Source organism: Misgurnus anguillicaudatus, chromosome 22 (genome assembly GCF_027580225.2).
Source record: "Misgurnus anguillicaudatus chromosome 22, ASM2758022v2, whole genome shotgun sequence".
Classification (NCBI taxonomy): Eukaryota; Metazoa; Chordata; class Actinopteri; order Cypriniformes; family Cobitidae; genus Misgurnus; species Misgurnus anguillicaudatus.
This window is the reverse complement of record NC_073358.2, coordinates 50,897,098-50,918,056: the sequence shown is the minus strand read 5'-3', so window position 1 is coordinate 50,918,056 and position 20,959 is coordinate 50,897,098. Positions and strand designations below refer to the sequence as shown.

The 20,959-nt window shown below is 37.6% G+C and overlaps 4 protein-coding genes across 5 annotated transcripts; 2 read left to right on the top strand and 2 right to left on the bottom strand.

Moving 5' to 3' along the window:
* Window positions 1-410: 410 nt before the first annotated feature.
* LOC129439589 (uncharacterized) lies at window positions 411-2,882 on the bottom strand. Its single transcript, XM_055198310.2, has 2 exons — window positions 2,640-2,882; window positions 411-1,592 (listed from the first exon to the last, which is right to left on the bottom strand). Exons 1-2 carry the CDS (start codon window positions 2,773-2,775, stop codon window positions 772-774), a joined length of 957 nt encoding a protein of 318 aa, XP_055054285.2. The 5' UTR covers window positions 2,776-2,882; the 3' UTR covers window positions 411-771.
* A 966-nt stretch (window positions 2,883-3,848) lies between these two features.
* Window positions 3,849-5,411, bottom strand: LOC141358804 (uncharacterized). The gene is made up of 2 exons (XM_073860539.1): window positions 5,129-5,411; window positions 3,849-4,585 (listed from the first exon to the last, which is right to left on the bottom strand). Exons 1-2 carry the CDS (start codon window positions 5,394-5,396, stop codon window positions 4,173-4,175), a joined length of 681 nt encoding a protein of 226 aa, XP_073716640.1. The 5' UTR covers window positions 5,397-5,411; the 3' UTR covers window positions 3,849-4,172.
* Window positions 5,412-6,366: 955 nt separating this feature from the next.
* elac1 (elaC ribonuclease Z 1) lies at window positions 6,367-8,548 on the top strand. Its single transcript, XM_055198311.2, has 3 exons — window positions 6,367-6,657; window positions 7,416-7,892; window positions 7,981-8,548. Exons 1-3 carry the CDS (start codon window positions 6,501-6,503, stop codon window positions 8,460-8,462), a joined length of 1,116 nt encoding a protein of 371 aa, XP_055054286.2. The 5' UTR covers window positions 6,367-6,500; the 3' UTR covers window positions 8,463-8,548.
* A 1,675-nt stretch (window positions 8,549-10,223) lies between these two features.
* On the top strand, window positions 10,224-19,745 carry smad4b (SMAD family member 4b). 2 transcript variants are annotated; one of them, XM_055198319.2, is made up of 11 exons: window positions 10,224-10,372; window positions 10,927-11,267; window positions 13,062-13,236; window positions 13,388-13,417; window positions 13,747-13,959; window positions 14,124-14,228; window positions 14,796-14,846; window positions 16,789-16,972; window positions 17,088-17,256; window positions 17,385-17,523; window positions 18,519-19,745. In XM_055198319.2, the coding sequence occupies exons 2-11, from the start codon at window positions 11,028-11,030 to the stop codon at window positions 18,728-18,730; spliced, it is 1,518 nt and encodes a 505-aa protein (XP_055054294.1). In that variant the 5' UTR covers window positions 10,224-10,372; window positions 10,927-11,027; the 3' UTR covers window positions 18,731-19,745. The 2 variants fall into 2 exon arrangements, with proteins under 2 accessions (XP_055054294.1, XP_055054295.1); XM_055198320.2 differs by having other exon boundaries at window positions 10,355-10,488.
* Window positions 19,746-20,959: the final 1,214 nt, after the last annotated feature.

The following is a 20,959-nucleotide window of genomic DNA, read 5'->3' as shown; positions in this document are numbered from 1 at the left end:
GAAATAAACAGCGTCTGTCTGGCTTACTGGTATTCATTGCTTTCACATTAAGATTATGGTTTTAAGTATCATGATGATTGGTATCGCTGGACTTCTCTGCCTCTCATAAATAATAAAATGCATGAACATCTGATTTTTCTGCAGATTGGCAGTATACAAGTTTTATGCTGTTTTACACATTGCACTGTTTATTCATGACTTTTTTACACTTTAAAAGTGATGTGATGCTTACTAAATTTTATTAAGTAATTTCAATTTGTTTTTTTCCAAGTTATAGCTCATCACGAGTCAAGTTGAAAGAAGAAAAATGACTTGTAAATCCAAGTTCTACATAAAAATTTAAGTTCAAATTTGTTTATAGTGTATTTGGGAAACATGAATCAATGTTTGCTCAATAAAAGACAACAGGCTACTGCATTTAACCTTGTATTTATCATTTACTGTTAAGCAATACTGTACGTCTACACTTTACAAAAAAAAATGGACTGAAAACTATGGAGAAGCAGTTTCATTGTTTTCTACAGTACAAGGCTGTTTGACCAATAAAGAATTAAACAAAACCAAATACCACAAACATTAATGCCAGATAGGTTGCTGCATTTAAATACATACAGAAATAAAGCATCTCGTGAACAAATCCATTATAAAAGATGAAGAGAAATAATCTTAAGGGGTACAATTGTATTTACATTTGTTAGGAAAGTGAAAAATATCAACTTTACATGTTTAAAAGGTTGCTGGAAAGGATATTTCACTTACACGACATTTCAATCACTTGAATTCGGCATCAAACATAATCTGCTGGATTTTCATTTTGACCGCAGCTCTCTTCTGTGGCGTCAGTCTTTTCAGGGCAGGGACATAACTTAGGAGAAACAGCTCATCTTCATCAAGGGTTCTGTCAAGCACTGGTTTATCAATGCTCCTTACAACCTCTTGTTCCTCAATCTTCCCATTGACGTTTCCAGGTGATGCTGATGCTGTGAGAACAGGGGAAGATATGTTTGTTTTAATGGGGATTTGCTGTGGAAGTGTATTTGAAGCCCGCGAGACCTTCAGACCGGGCGGCAGACTGGTGACCACAGCGAGCTGGGTCATTTGTTGGACCTGTTTGATGGGGGCAAGCTGTGTCACAAAAGACAGGGGCAATTGTGACAAGGGATTTAACTGAGCTGTGATATTTGGTTTTATCTGGGGAGACATTGAAGGCTTCGTCTCTGGGAAATTAGACATGAATTCCTTTGTGTCTTCTGTTTTGGACTTGTCACACGTGGACTGTTCAGACTTGGAATCGACCTCCTTTGACTTGTCCAAGGTTGACTCGACCGGCTTTGAATCGCCACCGCTGGACTCGTCGAGTGATTCCTCGGGTGAATCCTGACCACTTCCAGCCACGTCATCCAGATCTTCCGAACCCTCGGCTTCGCCGTCCCGCTTTTTCTTTCTGATGTGAGCATCCAGGAATGAGAGGGTTTCTCTGTGCGGCCAGTAGTGAAGGCGACGTCCCCCTTGTTCCTTCCTTAGTGCGCACAGTCTCCTCTCTCTGATGTACCTGTCCCTTAAACTCTTCCATCTTCTTTTGCATTCCACCACTGCAGGAAAAAATATCAAATCAGTGCGAGAAAGTAAACAAAAATACAAAAAGATTTCTATAAATTTCATGTTTTCCACTCATGGAATTGAGGTTGCAAAGCTCGGGAATTTTGGAAATATTCCAAGTTGGAACATTTTGAGTAATTTTCTAGCTATATCACATAGAAAGTTAGAAACATCAGCTTTTTTGACATCTGACTCATCTTCATTCGTGTGCCGACATTCCTATATATATTCCTGTATAACTTCCATGGAAAGTTTCCAAAATTCCAAGAATTTTACAACCCTATTGGGAGTTTACATGGGATTCACAATGATTGTGTTTTTGCACATGTGGCTATTCTTTTAAGTTTTTTCTATGATTTCAACACAAACACATTTTCAAATGCAGAAGGTTTATTGTTTATAATTAATAGGAAAAATGTCAATCTTTTAGGATTTTAAAACTTCCCAAACTGTCCAGCACAGTATTCCAGTACAATACACTTCTATTATCTATTATTTTTCAAATAAACTCTACACATGACTCTAATAATCAAATAGAATTTTTCCTTAATTTCCAATATGACTGCTATTGAAATTCCAAAAATGGGAAAAGGATCTGTGAGGTCAAACCTGTTACGTAATTGACACGCACAAGCCAACGCAATATGCTTTAGTTTAATATTTAATAACTTGGTCTTTAAACATTAGAAATGCACAGATCTTGCATTAACATTAAACCTTCATTCATGTTTCTGAGTCAATGTGCATACCACGTAAGAGCAAACAAAAAGCCACGCTAGCGTCACGTCTACACTGCTAGCGACGCGTCGAACTCAAACGCTGCCATGATCAACCAGCAGTCTCCATTATAACGCGCTGTAGGCAGTTTTACTATTTAAAACCTAGACACGTATTAGTTTGCTTTAGTCGCTAGTAGTGCAAATTATTAGGCTAATAATTACGAAGCATTAAGTAAATCAAAATAAAAAGTAACTGAAACTCAAACGCTTCACATGCAAACACTGCGCGGCCAAACGCGCGCGTAATAACGACGCACTGACCGGAGAGTCCCACAGACGCGGCGACCTCCCTCCACGCTTTCGCCCGCCTCTCAGAGCTGCAGTAATCCCGGTACGACACGTTGTAAAGCACCGGGTACGCGTACACGCTCTGAATTAATTTCTCCGCCACGGCCATTGAGTTTATTGAGTTGCCGCGTGCGACGCGTCGAGCGGAACGTTCTCCCGGAATCGCACAGGCGCGTCAGAATTGCGCGACTCGCGCCTCTTCAACACAAGCGGAACGTCATGGCGGCATTTTCAACCAATGGGATGTCGCGGTGGGTGGGACTACACGGAGCGTCGCGTCATGAATAGAAACATCAAGCGTCAGTCAAAATAAGTCTTGACGCTGGTTCATCCGTCAACGGATAAGGAAAATATATGAAACCATAAGAAAATATGTAGTCTTTATTTACATTTTAGAATAATAGTAAACTAATCAAAACTGTAAAATAATGCAAATATAACTATGGAAATTATGTTGTAACTAAAATATCAAATTTTAATAAAAAATCTAATATTAATCAACTCTGATGCCTAAACCATACTGAAGCAGTTTGCATCTTTTTTGGTCCAATTCATCCGTATTTAAAAACATTTTATTAAAGTTTTTAGTTTTGTAACAAAAGAAGTTAATGAGTTGGAACATTAATAATTGTGGTCTGCAAAAGCAATTTGAAACATTTAAGCATACACCTTCAGATCAAAGAAAGTGAGTGATGCCTTCAGAAAAAAAAATGCAAATTTAACACACATACTGTCAAAGACAAGGGATCTCAAATATGGTTTCCACCTAATACATAGTAAACACACTACACCAGTGGTTCTCAAACTGGGGGCCACATTTTATACCATACATTAATTCAAATCATAAATTCTGTGTAATTAAACCTAAACAAAATAAGGCAACTAACCAACAACACTAATCTGTATACTTTACTATGTTTTGTCTTATCAAAATGTTACATTTTAGAACAAATTTGTAATACATTTTCTTTGGGGGGGCCGCAAAGGAATGCACCGTACCCAAGGGGGGCCGCAAGCTGAAAAAGTTTGAGAACCACTGCACTACACAGTTTTATTCACTTAACAGAGAAGCTTATAGTTTATTAAAATGCTGGTGCCACAGGACCATGGTAAGGTGAAAATAACCACTTCAACCCATTAAAAAGTAAAATATGCATGAAGTTGTGTTCTGCACCAGGACAATTAATGTTGTTAAATTGCTTTTTAATCATGATAATAATACATTAAGGGTATTTTGTACCACTAAAACACTACCCATAACCTAAATAATGGAGAGAGAGAATACACATTGCAATGCAAACAGGACTCGTGCTATATAAATTGTGGCATTTACATGTCTTCCCACTACATTTGGTCCTTTCATGTTTTTTTAATATGCAGAAATAAAGCATATTTGAAATAATTGTGTTATACACCATGCAGAAAAAAAACTTTTAGGAAGTTTAATACTCTTATAATTTTAGTGAAAATCACTAAAAAACAATGTAACTACTCGCACACGACAGTTCATTCATCCTTGAATTCAGCATCAAACATAATCTGCTGGATTTTCATTTTGACCGCAGCTCTCTTCTGTGGTGTCAGTCTTTTCAGGGCAGGAACATAACTTAAGAGAAACAACTCATCTTCATCGAGGACTCTATCAAGCGCTGGTTTATCAATGCTCCTTACAATTTCTTGTTCTTCAATCTTTCCATTGAAGTATGCAGGTGATGCTGCGAGCAAAGGTGCGTTTGTGTCAATAGGGTTTTGCTCCTTGGGTAACTGCTGACAACTTCTGCTCACATCCTCAGGTCCCTCTTCTCCACCTCGTCGCTTTCTCTTCCTCATATGAGCATCCAGGAATGAAAGGGTTTCTCTGTGTGTCCAGTAGTGCAGGTGATGTCCATCTTCTTCATTTCTTAGTTTGCATTCTACAACTGCAGACGATAAAGGAAAAATAATAATTATTGTAATAGATAAAAGATTTTCATTTCGTTTGGTGACTTATAGTGCTTTACAGATCTGTGTTCTTTAGGGTTCGAACACATGAGCTTTTGCTTTTAGTAATGCAATGAATGCTCTCCCAGTTGAGCTGCAGGATCAAAGAAATCCCCCACACGAAAGAATACTGTATACTTTAGTATTTACTAAACTGTAGTAAAAATACTAGACATTATAGTGCTTTTGAATCTTACCATAGTTAATACTAAAGAATACTACATTGTTTAGTGATGTTTTTCAATTTACTATAATTGAATACCATAGTATTTTGTATAGTAAATTAACTATAGCCTACTAGAGCAAATAGCATACTACAGTATTTTTTCATGTGCATGATACAAGCACATATTGCCTAATACATAAACCCTAACATAGCCAGCCTACACACATTTGGTATATGAGGTATATCATTTAATTGGAAGTATCTTATATTAACAGTTTTCAAAGAAGCCGACAATACGCGCGTAATATTGACGCACCGGAGAGACCTATAGACGCGGCGACCTTCCTGCACGCTTTCGCCCTCCTCTCAGATCTGCGATAACTGTGCAGTGAAACGTTGTAAAGCACAGGGTACGAATAAACGGCCTGGATTAATTTTTCCGTGTCTGCCATTGAGTTGAGATGCGGTTGAAACGCGTCGATCGGCTCGCGCTTCCGGAACGGTTCAGTCGCGTCAGAAATGAGCGACGCGCATCTCTGGGGGGCGTCGCCTGCATTACCGGGCGCGCGGAGAAGCCCGCTCATTTCTTGATGATCAAAGAGAAAGTGTTACAGTTATTTATTTATAACACATTAACAAAATGATATGAAGATTGTACCTGATTCTATCTAAGTGTCCTTTCACCCAGTACGCATTGAGTTAGTAACGCAGATGTTGTGTGTTCGATCCCAGGGAACACATAATGATAAAATGTTAATGGTGTAATGTTGTTAAATACCTAAAGAATACATACTTTTGGTCACTGCTTATATACTGTTTATCTCCACTTATTTAAAAAAAAAAACATAATTAAGGAACATCATTGCATTTTCCCGTAGCATCCCAGTCGACTTGATTAAAAACTGTGGCCTTATTAGAGCTCAGCTGTGAACTTATTCTGATCTCAGGTGTTGGCTACATACTATTTGTGACAAATTTGATATTATGTAATCAAATAAATAAATTAAGTTATTCACTCGCAACATTGTTTAACACTATGTTTACATCTAACCTACATCAAATCAGCCTGTTTAAGTCAGCATTATTATAGTACCACTACAACTGCATGTTTTATTTACTTCATGCACATTACAAGATTGCCATGTGTTGAGGTTATTACCTGTATCGGTGGCTAGATGGCGCCGTTACCTGTAAAAAAATAAAAAACACAACAGGCGAACGATCAGTTACTTTTTTGCCATTTCCCACTTTGAAAGAATCAAGTTAGGCTTTAAGTTTAAGTGTTGAAATTAATTTAATCACATCATATTTTAAAACATAACAGCATAACACTTTAAACAGAGAAAATAAACCAAAAAAAAAAACTTTTATAATGTCTGTTATATTTTTGGCAGAGTTATATTTGGCGTATGGTGAGTGTTTAAAGCAAAATCAACAAAGTGTTCATGTCTTCATCTCCATCTTCCTGGATTAATTAATCTGCACCATAAATCTGAACTTGAACTGCATATTATTTCTACTATTTCTGCAGTATTTATACTGTGAGGAATGTACACGGCGAGCAATAATGTGACGCTACAGGCATGTGACGTCACACCCGGAAGTAAGGTGAGCGTGTGGAAGTGGTCGTGCTGAAATCTTTATCTATTTAACTCAACGCCGTCCTGCAAAACAAATATAAACACAGAATGTCCATGGACATAACCTTTCTCGGGACCGGGTCTGCATACCCGTCTCCTAACCGCGGTGCTTCAGCGCTTGTTTTAAGGACTGAAGGGGAAAACTGGCTTTTTGACTGTGGAGAGGGAACACAGACCCAGTTCATGAGAAGTCAACTCAAGGCAAGTAAGTTTGTCTCTCCTTATTTCTTTTTTTTTATTACTCGTTGTTGCATGCATCATAGTATGAAAGGTATATTCTGTCAATTGGGTTGACAGACAATATAAATAAAGAGATTGATATACACATCAAACATATTCTAGTAGTGACATGCTACAAATGAACCTGTTTACTATGGTAAACTGCAGTAAAATTTTTATATAATACAGTATTTACAGTTTATCCATTTACTCTTATTAATATAGTATGCTATAGTAATTATGCCATACTACATATAGTATATTACAATTTGCTACAGTTTACCATACTAAATACTATAGAATATTGTAGGAATAATAAGCTTGTCTAACACGTTTTATTAATTGAAGGAATTTATTTATTAGTTATATTTTCAGTTATCTAATCGTTTGCAGAATAAAAGTTTTTGTTTACATCATATATGTGTGGTACTGTGTGTATAATAACTATGTATATATAAATAAACACACATGCATGTATAATTTTTGAGAAAAAATATTTATAGATTAAATATTTATATATATAATATAAATTATATATATATAAATATAAAATGTATACACATGTAAATATTTCTTAAATATATACATGCATCTGTATGTATTTTACATAATTATTTACACTTTTATTCTGCAAAGGATTATTCACGATTAATCGTTATGCAGCCCTAATTTTATGGCAGTGTTATGTATTTTCACTCATAATATACTGTAGTGAGCTTTATACGAGCTTTTTATGTTCTGTAGGCAAAATCAACAAAGTGTTCATATCTCATCTTCATGGTGATCATGTCTTTGGTCTTCCCGGATTACTGTGCACCATCAGTCTGAACTTGAACCCTCAGCCGGATCAACCTCCGTCCTGCGTGGACATTTATGGCCCACGGGGGTTGAGGCGCTTCCTGCGTGTTGCGTTGGAGATATCCAGCTCGCAACTGCTGTTCTCGTACGCTGTTCATGAGCTGGAGACATCAGATGATCAATGTCCTGTGGAGGGACGTCTCAGTCCTGAGGTGAACACGAGCAATGATACGTTACATCCGCAAGAGCGACCTGGAAGAACCATTAAGTTAGACTCTGACACTGACTGTTATAACCTCATTGATGACAAACAGTTCGTAGTGAAAGCGTTCAGGTTGTATCACAGAGTTTCATCATTTGGGTTTTCCGTAGAAGAAAAAGAACGGCCAGGTCGCCTCAACACTGACATGCTAAAAGAATTAGGTAACTTATTCAAAGATTAATGCATTGCTATTACTATTGCTCATACTTTGGGTTAAATATTTCAACCCTTTTGCCCCTATGCCTGCAGGTTTAAAGCCGGGACCCCTTTATGGACGTTTAAAGAATGGAGAATCTGTGACGCTTGAGAGCGGTCGTGTATTGACCACCAGTGATGTGCTAGAGCCGCCCCTGAAGGGCCGCAAAGTTTGTGTCTTTGGAGACTGCAGTTCAACACTGGGCGAGGGGTTTAAAAGGGCGTGTCAGGGGGCCGACGTGCTGGTGCACGAGGCCACGCTGGAGGACGGGCAGCATGAGAAGGCCATCGATCATGGACACAGCACGCCAAGCATGGCTGCCGCTGTAGCGCTGGCCTGTGAAGCTCGCACCCTGGTGCTGTATCACTTCAGTCAACGCTACAAACCCGAACCCCTACGGCAGGACGGAGACGATGATGTCACGGAGCTCAGGAAACAGGCCGAGCTCGTGCTGCAGGGGTCAGGGACGCAGGTCATTCTCGCTGAGGACTTTCTCACGCTACCTATTACACTTAAAAAGAATTTATCACAGTAGTCTACCTGTTACATTGAAATTAATGAATGGTTTAATGTTAAGCTTGTTTTAATGTAGTTTTTAATAAGTACATTTTTAGCCCATTATTGAATGTTGATGCTGAGTTTTATTTATGAATGCATATGTGTCGGCTTGAATGTGGCAGGTGGGATTTTTTTATGTGTTACTGGAGTGTTAATCATCAGAGACTATTGGACTATTGGCGGTTTGAGGTCGGAAAGGCTTCAGTTGATGTCTCTAAGCCCTTTTGATCATTTTATTTTTTTATGAGTTGTTATTGATTTACATTGAAAAATTGACATTTTAATGTGAAGACTTAGCTAATCACTGTGATTGATATGTAAAGCAACCACAGCTCTTCAATTTGCCATAAAGGGGTGGGTTCATCTATAATAGATTATCAGCAGTGTTCGAAATATGTCAAGGTTTATGGGGGTCCCCTCGCTAAGCCCCCTGGCCATGCTCCCCGTCATTATGGGGTCGCCGTGATTTCACAAAGTAAGATGTGATCCTGGATCAACTTTTAATCAAAGAAAGTAAAACCTCAAATTACCCTTAACTCAAACCTTAACCATTTTACCCCTCAAATTAGAGTGAAATAAAAGTCCCTAACCCAATACTAAATCTAACAATCGCAACCTAAATCAAGGCTCATTTGAGAGTTTACATTTATTTCAGACACAAATCTTTTGGATTAGTTTATTGCGAAATTGGAAAAACAATAGACAAGTATCGCTTTGTGGCAGCACAGCACGAGAATTTTTAATTCATGTAGTATTTTAATTTTAATAAAAAACCAGGAGACCCCCCTAATTTTTATTTTTGTGCTTTATTGGGGGTCTGGGACCACCCCAGCCCCCCCTCAATTCGAACACAGTGTATTGATTAAGAAAAACCTATTATACTTTTACTCCGTATGCCATCAATAAAAAAATAATACAAATACCTTGCAACTGGACAATTCATCAAATAACGAAAAAGGTTATGTGAAAAATTTGTGTTTTGGTTGTATACTGCTCATTTTGCAAACACAGTAGGTCATTCACGTATTCTTTTCTTTCAAAAAAATTAAATAAAAATACACACTATATCAACTATATCCAGACTATTAAAAGTTTTCATCGTAAAATATCTAGAAGTTTTTTAAACTAGTATTGAGCTTTAAACTAGCGAGCATTCTTGTAATTTTTTTTATTGCTTTAAACATCAGAATGATACAATATACAACTTTAGAGCCAGGGAAGCAAATAAAACATACACACACAAAAAAAAAGAAATAAATAATAAAATAAAATAAAATAAAATACAAGACCATTACATCAGTCAAAGATTTTAAAGACAGTACATAAATGAACAGTCTTTATAGCTTTTCTATTAGTACTAGATTGAATTGTGGAAAAATAATTTTTAAATTCTTTGAGGAATACAGAAAAAAGTGGGTTTTTGTTAGAAAACTTACACTTATGAATATGAAATTTGACCAATAATATTATGAGATTGATTACAAAAGCCTCCTTTATCACACAGTTTTCATATTTTGAAAAACCAAAAACTACAATTTCAAAAAGCAAAACAAAATTAAAAAGTACCTTTTCCTCAATAAACAACGACATCTCATGCCATAACTTTTTCACATGACTACTACAGTGCCAAAAAATATGGGGTACCGTTTCCAAGTGTAAAGAGCAAAAAGAACACCTTACATCAATGTCCTTCCTAAACTTACTAAGAAAATGCTTGACAGGGTAAAATTTGTGTATTAACTTGAAAGAGATGCGAGCATTCTTGTATTGTATTCTTGTATGAATGCCAGAGCATCTGCGTGGGCGGGGCTTCATCGCGCTCCGAGTGGCGTCACTCTGTCGATGACATCACGTAAATACAGCGTCCGTGGTTTTGCACCATGAATTGTGAGTGTTTCCGTTCGTATCTTTTTCTTTAATTGTTTATTTTCTTAAATCTTTTGCAGTGGTACTAATATAGCCATTGTATGTGCCCTTTCTGTCTAAATTATGGAAATATCTGTGTAAGTTAGCAAGCTAGCTCGTTAGCCTCGGAGTGAAATGAGTGTATTGTGATTTGTTATTGTTCAGTAAAAGACATTCGATTGCTATAATGTTTAATTATAATAATTATGAATGATACAATATGTTGTTGTTGTGTATTTAATATATTTATAGCTGTTTATTTGCTCATTTTGTTGCTATATTATTTGTTTTTGAAAAGAAAAAACAAAATGTCGAATAAATAAATTAATGGAGATAACGTTAACTGTAGATAATTATAAAGAGAATTAAGTGAAAATTAGCATTTAGCATTATTATTTTAATTCTTACATATATAAAATTGTATATGTCTGTCAAAATGTAATTTAGTGTGCTTTACATAGTAAACATACATACTCTACATAAGTAACATACTATAGTAACAAAAGGTAAATAACCTCTTTCTTTCTGTCTTTTAGTGTCCTGATGTGGACCACATCTGGTCATAAAGGAGTGAAGACAGAAGCTCAATAGGTTTACAGGACATTGATTTGTTTGATCTCCCCTGTGTTTGAGCAATATGTCTGTCTCCAGTACACCCACCAGTAATGATGCCTGTCTGAGCATCGTTCACAGTCTCATGTGCCATCGACAGGGAGGAGAGAGCGAATCCTTTGCCAAAAGAGCCATAGAGAGTTTAGTGAAGAAGCTGAAAGAGAAAAAAGACGAGTTAGACTCTCTGATCTCTGCCATCACTACGAATGGAGCTCACCCTAGTAAATGTGTGACCATACAGCGCACGCTGGACGGTAGACTGCAGGTGTGTATTCAAATACATTTACTGTATGTAACCCATCTTGATTTACTGTAGAAAACTTTTATCTGCCTGTCTGTCTATCTGTCAAATATCATATAGCTCTCAAAAGGAGATTTTTATTATAGATTTCTTTGGATTTTTTGTCTCTACAGTCCTTGAATGTATTTAACATGCAAAAGCAAAGTCTTTCTAGGGAAGTTGCATCAGTATGCTGCCATGTTTGCAAAACCTCAGATACTGCACATGCGCAAATAATCGACAGGGACTGTCGCAAAGAACAAGCAAGTTGGTACAGAGCCCCTACCTCAGCGGTGTCACTGTTTAACGGTTGACGATTGGCTCTTTTTACTGGAACTTCCTTTGCTATTGACAGTTGCGATCTACCCCATTCATAGCAATAAAAGTGGTGCATCTTGGGTAAAATATCTTTGTCAAAAGTCAGTCAATTCTATTTACCACCTAGAGGAATGACTTTTCTTTCTAAATATGTTTTTAGTCTTGTAAAAGGTTTTAAAAAAGGTATGTAAAAAAAACATAATTCCTTATAGGTTGCCATCATCTTTGCTGCATATTATGGGTTGATGACGTTGTAGATTAGTATTTAACGTCATTCCAGTTTTTAATAGGGATGCACTGATGTATCGGCCTTTAATCGGTAACGGCAGATAAAAGGAATTTGTTCACTATTATCGGCCGATTGTTGAAAAATCTTAGAATTTTACAACATCATAAATTAAAACAATGAGTAAAAAGTAAACTATTGATATCTATCTATCATTTTAAAGAGCTCCTATGGTCCGATTCAAGATTTTACATTTCCTTTGGAGTGTAAGTGTATTAGTACATGTTAATGATATGCAAAAGGTACAAACCCCAAAGTAAGCGATGCCGCAAGTTTTTGTCTCCAACGTAAATCTCTTTTCTTGGACTACAACAAGCACACGGATTATAGGCAACAGTTTACTTCCTAGGCTTGTTGATGTAGAAAACGTATCAAAATTCCTCCCGCTTCGGACTCAGCCTGTACATTAAAGGGATAGTTCGACCAAAACTAAGACATTTTCTAGAATAACTGAAAATGTGTTCATCTGAAAAATTATGGACATATGAATCTCGGACGGATTGGGGGTGAGTAAATCATGGGTTTAATATCATTTTTGTCCAGTCTTTGCCTTTAAGTTAACTCCTGTTAGCATTGCATTGTAACTGAGTCTTTCAAACATGGTAAGGAGCGTCACATTTCTGGCTGACATCAGAGATATTCAGGTCAATCAAAACGTAGAGATTAGCTGGCCAATCAGGGACACTTTCAGCGAGTTTTGTACAAAATCAGTGCATTATATCCGGAACTACAAAAATTTACGTTATGTGTAACACAATGTGTTTTTTTTAACCATAAACAACGCAAAAGCATTGTATTATACCAAATACACAAAATAACGTTGTTTTTTTAGCAATGAAACAGGTAAACTTTAAGTAAACAAATGTCGCCATTGGCACAAAAATGTTGTATTGGTGCATCTCTAGTTTTAACACAAAATTTATTGGAAGTTATGGTAAATAGGTTACATTAACTATTGAAACATAAATGTTATTCTAGATTTATATTATTTAGGAAGCGCTTTTAGGAGAGAGCATTTAACATTTTGGCCATGGGCGAACATAAAGGGAAGTTTACAAAGCCATGTTTACAAATAGGAAAGGTGAACAACTTAGAAGAGTTTATTTCTTTTTAGATTCTTCTGGTTGGTGGACACATTTGTGATAATGTTAATGTGTGTAAATATGTTTTTGCAGGTGGCTGGTCGTAAAGGATTTCCTCATGTGATATACGCACGACTGTGGCGATGGCCAGACCTGCACAAGAATGAACTGAAGCATGTTAAATACTGCCAGTTTGCCTTTGATCTGAAATGCGACAGCGTGTGCGTGAACCCATACCACTACGAGAGGGTCGTGTCTCCGAGCATCGGTGAGCTGTTTGTCATTTTAATTTCTCTGTCATGTGGGCAAACAGGATTTATGGATATTTCACCTACATTTCAAGTACCCATAATTATGTTATTTTCATGCTTGTTTTTCTTCCCTTTGAATATTGGCTTGTTCTTTCTTTACATATTTAGATCTTTCTGTACTTTCTCTGGGAGGTCCAGGTGAGTATGTCCTTCGTGGTTTTTTTTTTTTGGAAGTTGATATTACTCATCCCTCTGGAATACTTGCGAGTACAAACCAATGATTTGGTAACGTTTTACAAGTTAACATAAGTTAATGCATTAGCTAAGATTAACAAAGATTAATAGTGTTAATTTATTAATGTTAACCATCATTTTGTAAAATGTTAATGTTGGTTTTGTATTATGGCTGCTATACTGTATTGACAATGACATTTTGTTGCTTTCTTTTCATATAAATCAGTATTTCAGTTCAGTTCAGTTGGTAAATAAATAGCAAATGAGTGAATGCACTGCATATATTTATATAGGCCCAAGCGGAGAGCTTATAGTAAAGGATGAATTCGAGGGTCCGTCATCACATTCGGCTGCTGACGGTGGACACGGTATTCAAACCATCCAGCATACTGCCGCCCCCAACGTACCACCTGACACTTTTAATAGCCCCGCCCTACTGCCACCATCAGACTCCGCAAGCTCCGCCTCCACCTCTGCTTTCACCAGTATGGCTGCCGGTCCACCCAGTAAGACATTCATTCATCATTTTTACATCTTCTGCCTCTGTATATTTGTATTAAGTCAGACTTGATTTAAAGCGAGAATTAAGTTAGCCTTAGCCATTTCTGTCAGTTTTACACAATCATGTGGTTCTTTAAATGTATGAAATCTGTATGTTTGTTTGTGTTAGATACTCCCAGCTCATGGCCCAGAGGTAGCAGCTTTCCCCCCAGCATCCCTCATCAAAACGGCCATTTACAACACCACCCACCACTGCCTCACACGGGCCAGTACTGTGAGTGACTACCAGTGTTATATATTACTATTAAGACCTTTTCACACAGAAATTCCGGAAAATGCATCCGAGATTGTTTGGGGTTTCGTTCACACTGCCAATAATTTTCCGGAATCTGTGCGTGCGTTCACACACATACCGTAAAGACACGTGACATATTTTTTTCACAGCGTCTGAAGTTTTCTTTCTCTAGTATTTTAGTTTATGACAAGATCACAAGGAGCGCGTGATGCGCTGCTCTGTCATGCTGTGGATGATCTCAGCCTCGGATCGGATAGCGATGAGCACCCTGATCTCTGCTTCAGTCCAGTTTGCAGACATTTCATGTGGATCTCCGTTTAAATCCCAAAGAGCTGAACCATAACCTCACTACGGCACGCCCCTTACGGCATTGTTTCTGCCTCACAGGAGAGTTCCCAGAACATTTACGGGACGCGTTTCAGTTCACACAGAAGCCTCTCTACCTATTTTACGGAAATTTTCTGGCAGCAAAGTGCTGTGTGAATGAGGTTTTACATAACTGTTTGATGTCAGTTTTATCATTGATGAATGTTTCCTATCTCACAGGGTCCGTCCATAATGAGCTGGCATTTCAGCCACCTATATCTACTCATCCAGGTAAGTACGGGTTGCATTCATATTCACATACTAGATGAACTTTACAGTCAGTAGTAGCTGCGCTTCCATTAAAGATTCGCACAAACTTCACCGTTCATTTCTAAAGGTCGTTAAAAAACGATTGCGATGTGACAGCATTTCCATTAACTGATGTTATGCGACTAAAACTTTATGTTTGTGGTCACGCTATAAGTCATGCCAAAAACCATGCCGAAGGGTGTGTTCGACTTCATACGGCGCAGCACAGACCAACACGCGGATGACATCAAAATACCGTGAGAACGGCAGGTATTTTGATGTGCTTGGTGGTTCTTGTGACGCCACATGAAGTTGAACACACCTCGTCTGTCTTGTTCTCCAATAAAAAACATTGCGGCATATTTAAAGAATAATCATCAACTTTTACGCACGCCAGGTGACCTATAAATGCGAAAATTGCCATATGCCAAAAACCACCTCACCGGAGCTTAAAAACTTTATTGCTATATATGGAAGTTTATGCGAAATTGCAGTGTTTTCATTTTTAATTTGCTATTTAAATTAGTGCTGCCTCACGATTAGTTGCAACTGTGTACTGTGTATAATAATAATAATGATGTTTATAGACTCACCTAAAGGATTATTATGAACAGCATACTAATACTGTGTTTGACCCCCTTTAGCCTTCAGAACTGCCTTAATTCAATGTGTCATTAAATCAACAAGTTGCTGAAAGCATTCTTTAGTATGTTGGCCCATATTGATAGGATAGCATCTTGCAGTTGATGGAGATTTGTGGGATGCACATCCAGCACACGAAGCTCCCGTTCCACCACATCCCAAAGATGCTCTATTGGGTTGAGATCTGGTGACTGTGGGGGCCATTTTAGTACAGTGAACTCATTGTCATGTTCAAGAAACCAATTTGAAATGATTCGAGCTTTGTGACATGGTGCATTATCCAGCTGGAAGAAGCCATCAGAGGATGAGTACATGGTGGTCATAAAGGAGTGGACATGGTCAGAAACAATGCTCAGGTAGGCCGTGGATTTTAAACGATGCCCAATTGGCACTAAGGGGCCTAAAGTGTGCCAAGGAAACACCCCCCACACCACCACCACCAGCTAATTCAACTGTCCAATTTTGGCGACCTCGTGCAAATTGTAGCCTTGGAGATGAGTGGTACCCGGTGGGGTCTTCTGCTGTTGTAGCCCATCCGCCGCAAGGTTGTGCGTGTTGTGGCTTCACAAATGCTTTGCTGCATACCTCGGTTGTAACGAGTGGTTATTTCAGTCAAAGTTGCTCTTCTATCAGTCAGTCTGTTCTCCTCTGACCTCTAGCATCAACAAGGCATTTTCGCCCACAGGACTGCCGCATACTGGATGTTTTTCCCTTTTCACACCATTCTTTGTAAACCCTAGAAATGGTTGTGCGTGAAAATCCCAGTAACTGAGCAGATTGTGAAATACTCAGACCGGCCCGTCTGGCACCAACAACCATGCAACGTTCAAAATTGCTTAAATCACCTTTCTATCCCATTCTGACATTCAGTTTGGAGTTCAGGAGATTGTCTGGACCAGGACCACACCTCTTAATAATTTTAAGAAAAAAATATATGTATATAATAAATATTTATATACAATATAAATTATATATAAATATAAACATGAATATACACATGCAAATGTTTCTTAATTATATACGTGTGTATGTGTATTTATACATAATTATTATACACAGTACACCCACATATATTATGTAAACAAAAACTTTTATTCTGCAAATGATAAGTCGTGACTAATCGTGAGGCAGTACTAATTTCAATTTGCGTAGTTTGAAGGGTAATGGAAACTAGTGTGATGATGATATGTCTTAAATTATAGTGTGCAAAAAATAACCAAAGGTGCCTTGATTTTAGTGTATTTGCAGTTGATCCTGACATACTGTGCTCTGTTTCCCTCAGCTCCGGATTACTGGTGCTCTATTGCATATTTTGAGATGGATATTCAGGTGGGCGAGACATTTAAGGTGCCCTCCAACTGCCCCATCGTGACGGTGGATGGTTACGTGGACCCATCAGGTGGGGATCGCTTCTGTCTCGGCCAGCTGAGCAATGTTCATCGCACGGAGGCCATAGAGAGAGCCAGGTGTGAATTTATAATAATAATCTCTTGTTAATTTTCAATCAGGACAAATTATTCAAGTGCCTTTTTTGATGTAACATGAACCAGACATCTAGACCCCTAGCCTCTCTCTCTCTAGGCTTCATATCGGTAAAGGTGTTCAGCTGGAGTGTAAGGGCGAGGGGGACGTATGGGTCCGCTGTCTCAGTGATCATGCAGTGTTTGTTCAGAGTTATTATTTGGACCGTGAGGCCGGACGAGCTCCGGGTGACGCCGTACATAAAATTTACCCCAGTGCCTACATCAAGGTAACAGGAACACAATCCTTTGTCAACCCACACAACTGTTTCAGTTCTGGAATAAATATGGTAATAAATCTTTACCGTGGTATATATTACTGTTTGACTTGTTCTGACATATCGGTTTGTGTCCGCAGGTGTTTGATTTACGCCAGTGTCATCGGCAGATGCAGCAGCAGGCGGCCACCGCTCAGGCGGCTGCAGCTGCGCAGGCGGCCGCAGTGGCAGGAAACATTCCAGGTCCTGGATCAGTGGGTGGCATCGCTCCTGCTATAAGTGAGTGTCATTACATTTACTCAAAGAGTCATGTATTTGGCATTTTTAATTACTTTAATGACTACTTTAATAAACTTTTTTAAGGCACTTTTTGTTTAATTTTTACAAACATAATTTCGCATAGAGACAGAGCGCAGCGCGTCATAACCTGAAAACCACGCCCACCTGGGGGGAAGCAATCCAACCGTCTCCATTGACTTTGTATTGCGAGAGGACGCCTCCTTGTCATTTCTGGCTTATAACAAAAAACTGAATAATGCCTAAAAGCTGCTGTGTGACAATATGTACAGCTAACAAGCCAAAGAACCCAGAAATAAGTTTTTATATGCTGTCGAGCCGTAAAACCCAGCCCTTAAGGAGAACAAAGCGGATCGCCGACTACGTTTCCCCCTATTGGACGCAGTTTTACTAATAGGAGTACTATGAAAAGTTCTTTAAACGCTTGTTTTTGAAGTCGAAAGCTTATAAAAACGTATTTGGTTTTTTTGGCTTGTTAGATGTACACCTTGTCACACAGCAGCTTTTAGGTATTATTCTGTTTTTAAGTTTAATCTGTAAATACGTTTTTATAAGCTGTCGACCCCAAAAAACGAGCGTTTAAAGACACAAAAATGGACACAGGCAACTTTTCATAGTACTCCTATTAGTAAAACTGCGTCCAATAGGGGGAAACGGCGATCCACTTTATTCTCCTTAAAGGCTGGGTTTTACGGCTCGACAGCTTATAAAAACTTATTTCTGGGTTTTTGGCTTGTTAGCTGTACATGTTGTCACACAGCAGCTTTTGGGCATTGTTCAGTTTTTTGTTGTGGGCCAGAAATGACGAGGAGGCGGCCTCTCGCAGTGCAGGGTCAATGGAGACGGTTGGCTTGTTTTCCCCCCCGGTGGGCGTGGTTTTCAAATTTGCATAACTGCGCTCTGTCTCTATGGATGGCTGTTCTCAGTTGAAAATGTCTTAGCATGACGTTAACACGATCCTGTTCGCCTGTCCTCAGGTCTGTCTGCCGCAGCGGGCATCGGTGTGGACGACCTGCGTCGCCTCTGCATCCTGCGCATGAGTTTCGTGAAGGGCTGGGGTCCTGATTACCCTCGCCAGAGCATCAAAGAGACGCCATGTTGGATCGAGATCCATTTGCATCGAGCTCTGCAACTCTTGGATGAGGTTCTGCACACCATGCCTATAGCTGACCCACAACCACTAGACTGATGTTCAACCTTTGCATTTTTATAATGACCCCTGACCTTACCCATGACCCTCCACGGCTGCTCGACAGATTTGTCATACCGTTGCAATACGACAAAACACTAAATCGGATCGAACAGGATTGTTTATCTTTAAATACTTTTGTGTTTGATGTTCAAACAAACCCTGAGAACTCATACAGGACTGTGGTCAGAGAAACGCAGTATTGCATTTTATCAAGTTATGCCATAACCTACACTACACTGGCCGTGTACACATTGTAATTTGCAGTATAATAATCCGGTTTCGTTCATGAATCTCAAGCTCAGTTTGGTGACAGTTTGGTTTATCTGTGAATGATTAAAACAACATTTCTGGATGTAAATTGTTGCATTTGATAGGACAGTTCATGAGAATGGTTAACAAATATTTCACACAGAAATTTGTTCCTGCATTGTGCACATGGCCAGAATATTGTTTTTTTGTGTTACATTATTTTATAAGCTAACAATCACTTGTTTATATCAATCAAATACTTTATACTACATGTAAAAGCTTTTGTATCCTTATACTGGTTGACTGCATATGGGCTTCGTCTCAATATTATGAACCGGTTCTTAGTTTTGCCGACTTTTTTAGATAGCTCAAAAAATTTGAATTCTTAAGGTGCTCTCAAATGTTTATTGTCATAAAAATAGCAATCTGATCTCACAAGAAATTGTACGTATATTACACTCATTTGAATTAAGTGAATCATACAAAAACTTGATTATCATTAAAAAACTCCCCCAACCCCAACGTCACAGGGGCCAAAGCAAATTGTACAAAGATGTACGAACTGCCATGAGAAAGCTTTGGATGTATACAATTTCATCTCCAAACAGTTGTACCGAATAACTGCTTACTTTGTAACTGTCTTGTTTGTGTTTCTTTTACCCTAGTGATGATTGTTCATCTTCCCATGAAGTATGAAATATGAAAATATTTTTCAGATCATATAAGGCAATAATAGTATTAAATCTGAGCGCATGTAATGGCATACCACTTTATTATTTTTGAAATAACATTTTGGGGTGGTTTCCCAGACAGGGATTAGTTTAGACCAGGACTAGGCCTTAGTTTAATTAGGAAATATAACTAGTTTTAACAAACATGCCTTACTAAAAACATTACTTGTGTGCACTTTGAGACAAAACAAAGGGCACTGATGTATTTTAAGATATGTCAGTGAAAGTTATTTTCAGTTTGGACAGCTCTTACATTTATTTTAGTCTAGGACTAGTCTAATCCCTGTCTGGGAAACCGCCCCCATGTGTACTGTGCACCGATTGCAAATTTTCTCACATGTATGGAGTTCCCAGCATGCAATTCTGGGGACAGTACAGGACTCGCAATGTATAGCTCATTTGACCTTTCATTTCCAATTAACCAGAAAAAATATCAACAATGTGTAGAATTTACATCCAAACCCAAATATTTGATCAAACTGCCAACACATTTCTGTAGTTACCCTGATTACGAAAAATGACTTAAGCGCAAATAAATAAATAAATAAATATAGAAATACATAAATTATTTAATTAATAAACACATAAATGCAGAAATAAGTAATTAGTTAAATGCAAAAAATAAATAAATGAATGTAGAAATACAAAAATAAATTAATTAATAAACACATAAATGCAGAAATAAGTAATTAATTAAATGCATAAATAAATAAATGTAAAAATACAAAAATAAATAAATGAAGAAACACATAAATTCAAAAATAAGTGATCAATTAAATGCAGAAATAAATAAATGAACAAACACATAAATTCAGAAATAAATAAATTATTGTAGAAATACAAACATAAGTAAATGAATAAAGACATAAATGCAGAAATAAGTAAATGTAGAAATACAGAAATAAATAAATAAATACATGAATAAATAAATGCAGACATGAATATATATATTGTTTTGTCAAAAGTATTAACTTTTTATAATTTTTGCACAATTTCTGAAAAAATATATTTATGTATTTATTCAATTTTTTTATTCACACTCAAGTCATTTTCGTCCTTCATAGTCACCCAGATTCAACTTAATAATTGCAATATGTGAGTTGTGACCATAACTTGTGAACACCCAGCTAAAGCCCCTTTTTTACTGATTTACTGTTGTTTTTATTTTTTACAGAAAATCATCTTACATGATGTAGAGAACTGTCTGTCAAAATATAATCTTGATATCTTTAATATTGACTGAGTA

Excerpts from the sequence above, each read along its gene's own strand:
- LOC129439589 (XM_055198310.2), bottom strand. The coding sequence starts at position 2,775 with ATGGCCGTGGCGGAGAAATTAATTCAGAGCGTGTACGCGTACCCGGTG. Across the intron at positions 1,593-2,639 it reads CGCGTCTGTGGGACTCTCCG|TGGTGGAATGCAAAAGAAGA; the intron begins GTCAGTGCGTCG and ends TTTTTCCTGCAG.
- LOC141358804 (XM_073860539.1), bottom strand. The coding sequence starts at position 5,396 with ATGAGCGGGCTTCTCCGCGCGCCCGGTAATGCAGGCGACGCCCCCCAG. Across the intron at positions 4,586-5,128 it reads CGCGTCTATAGGTCTCTCCG|TTGTAGAATGCAAACTAAGA; the intron begins GTGCGTCAATAT and ends TATCGTCTGCAG.
- elac1 (XM_055198311.2), top strand. The coding sequence starts at position 6,501 with ATGTCCATGGACATAACCTTTCTCGGGACCGGGTCTGCATACCCGTCT. Across the intron at positions 6,658-7,415 it reads GAGAAGTCAACTCAAGGCAA|GCAAAATCAACAAAGTGTTC; the intron begins GTAAGTTTGTCT and ends TATGTTCTGTAG. Across the intron at positions 7,893-7,980 it reads TGACATGCTAAAAGAATTAG|GTTTAAAGCCGGGACCCCTT; the intron begins GTAACTTATTCA and ends CTATGCCTGCAG.
- smad4b (XM_055198319.2), top strand. The coding sequence starts at position 11,028 with ATGTCTGTCTCCAGTACACCCACCAGTAATGATGCCTGTCTGAGCATC. Across the intron at positions 13,237-13,387 it reads GGTCGTGTCTCCGAGCATCG|ATCTTTCTGTACTTTCTCTG; the intron begins GTGAGCTGTTTG and ends TTACATATTTAG. Across the intron at positions 16,973-17,087 it reads GAGGCCATAGAGAGAGCCAG|GCTTCATATCGGTAAAGGTG; the intron begins GTGTGAATTTAT and ends CTCTCTCTCTAG.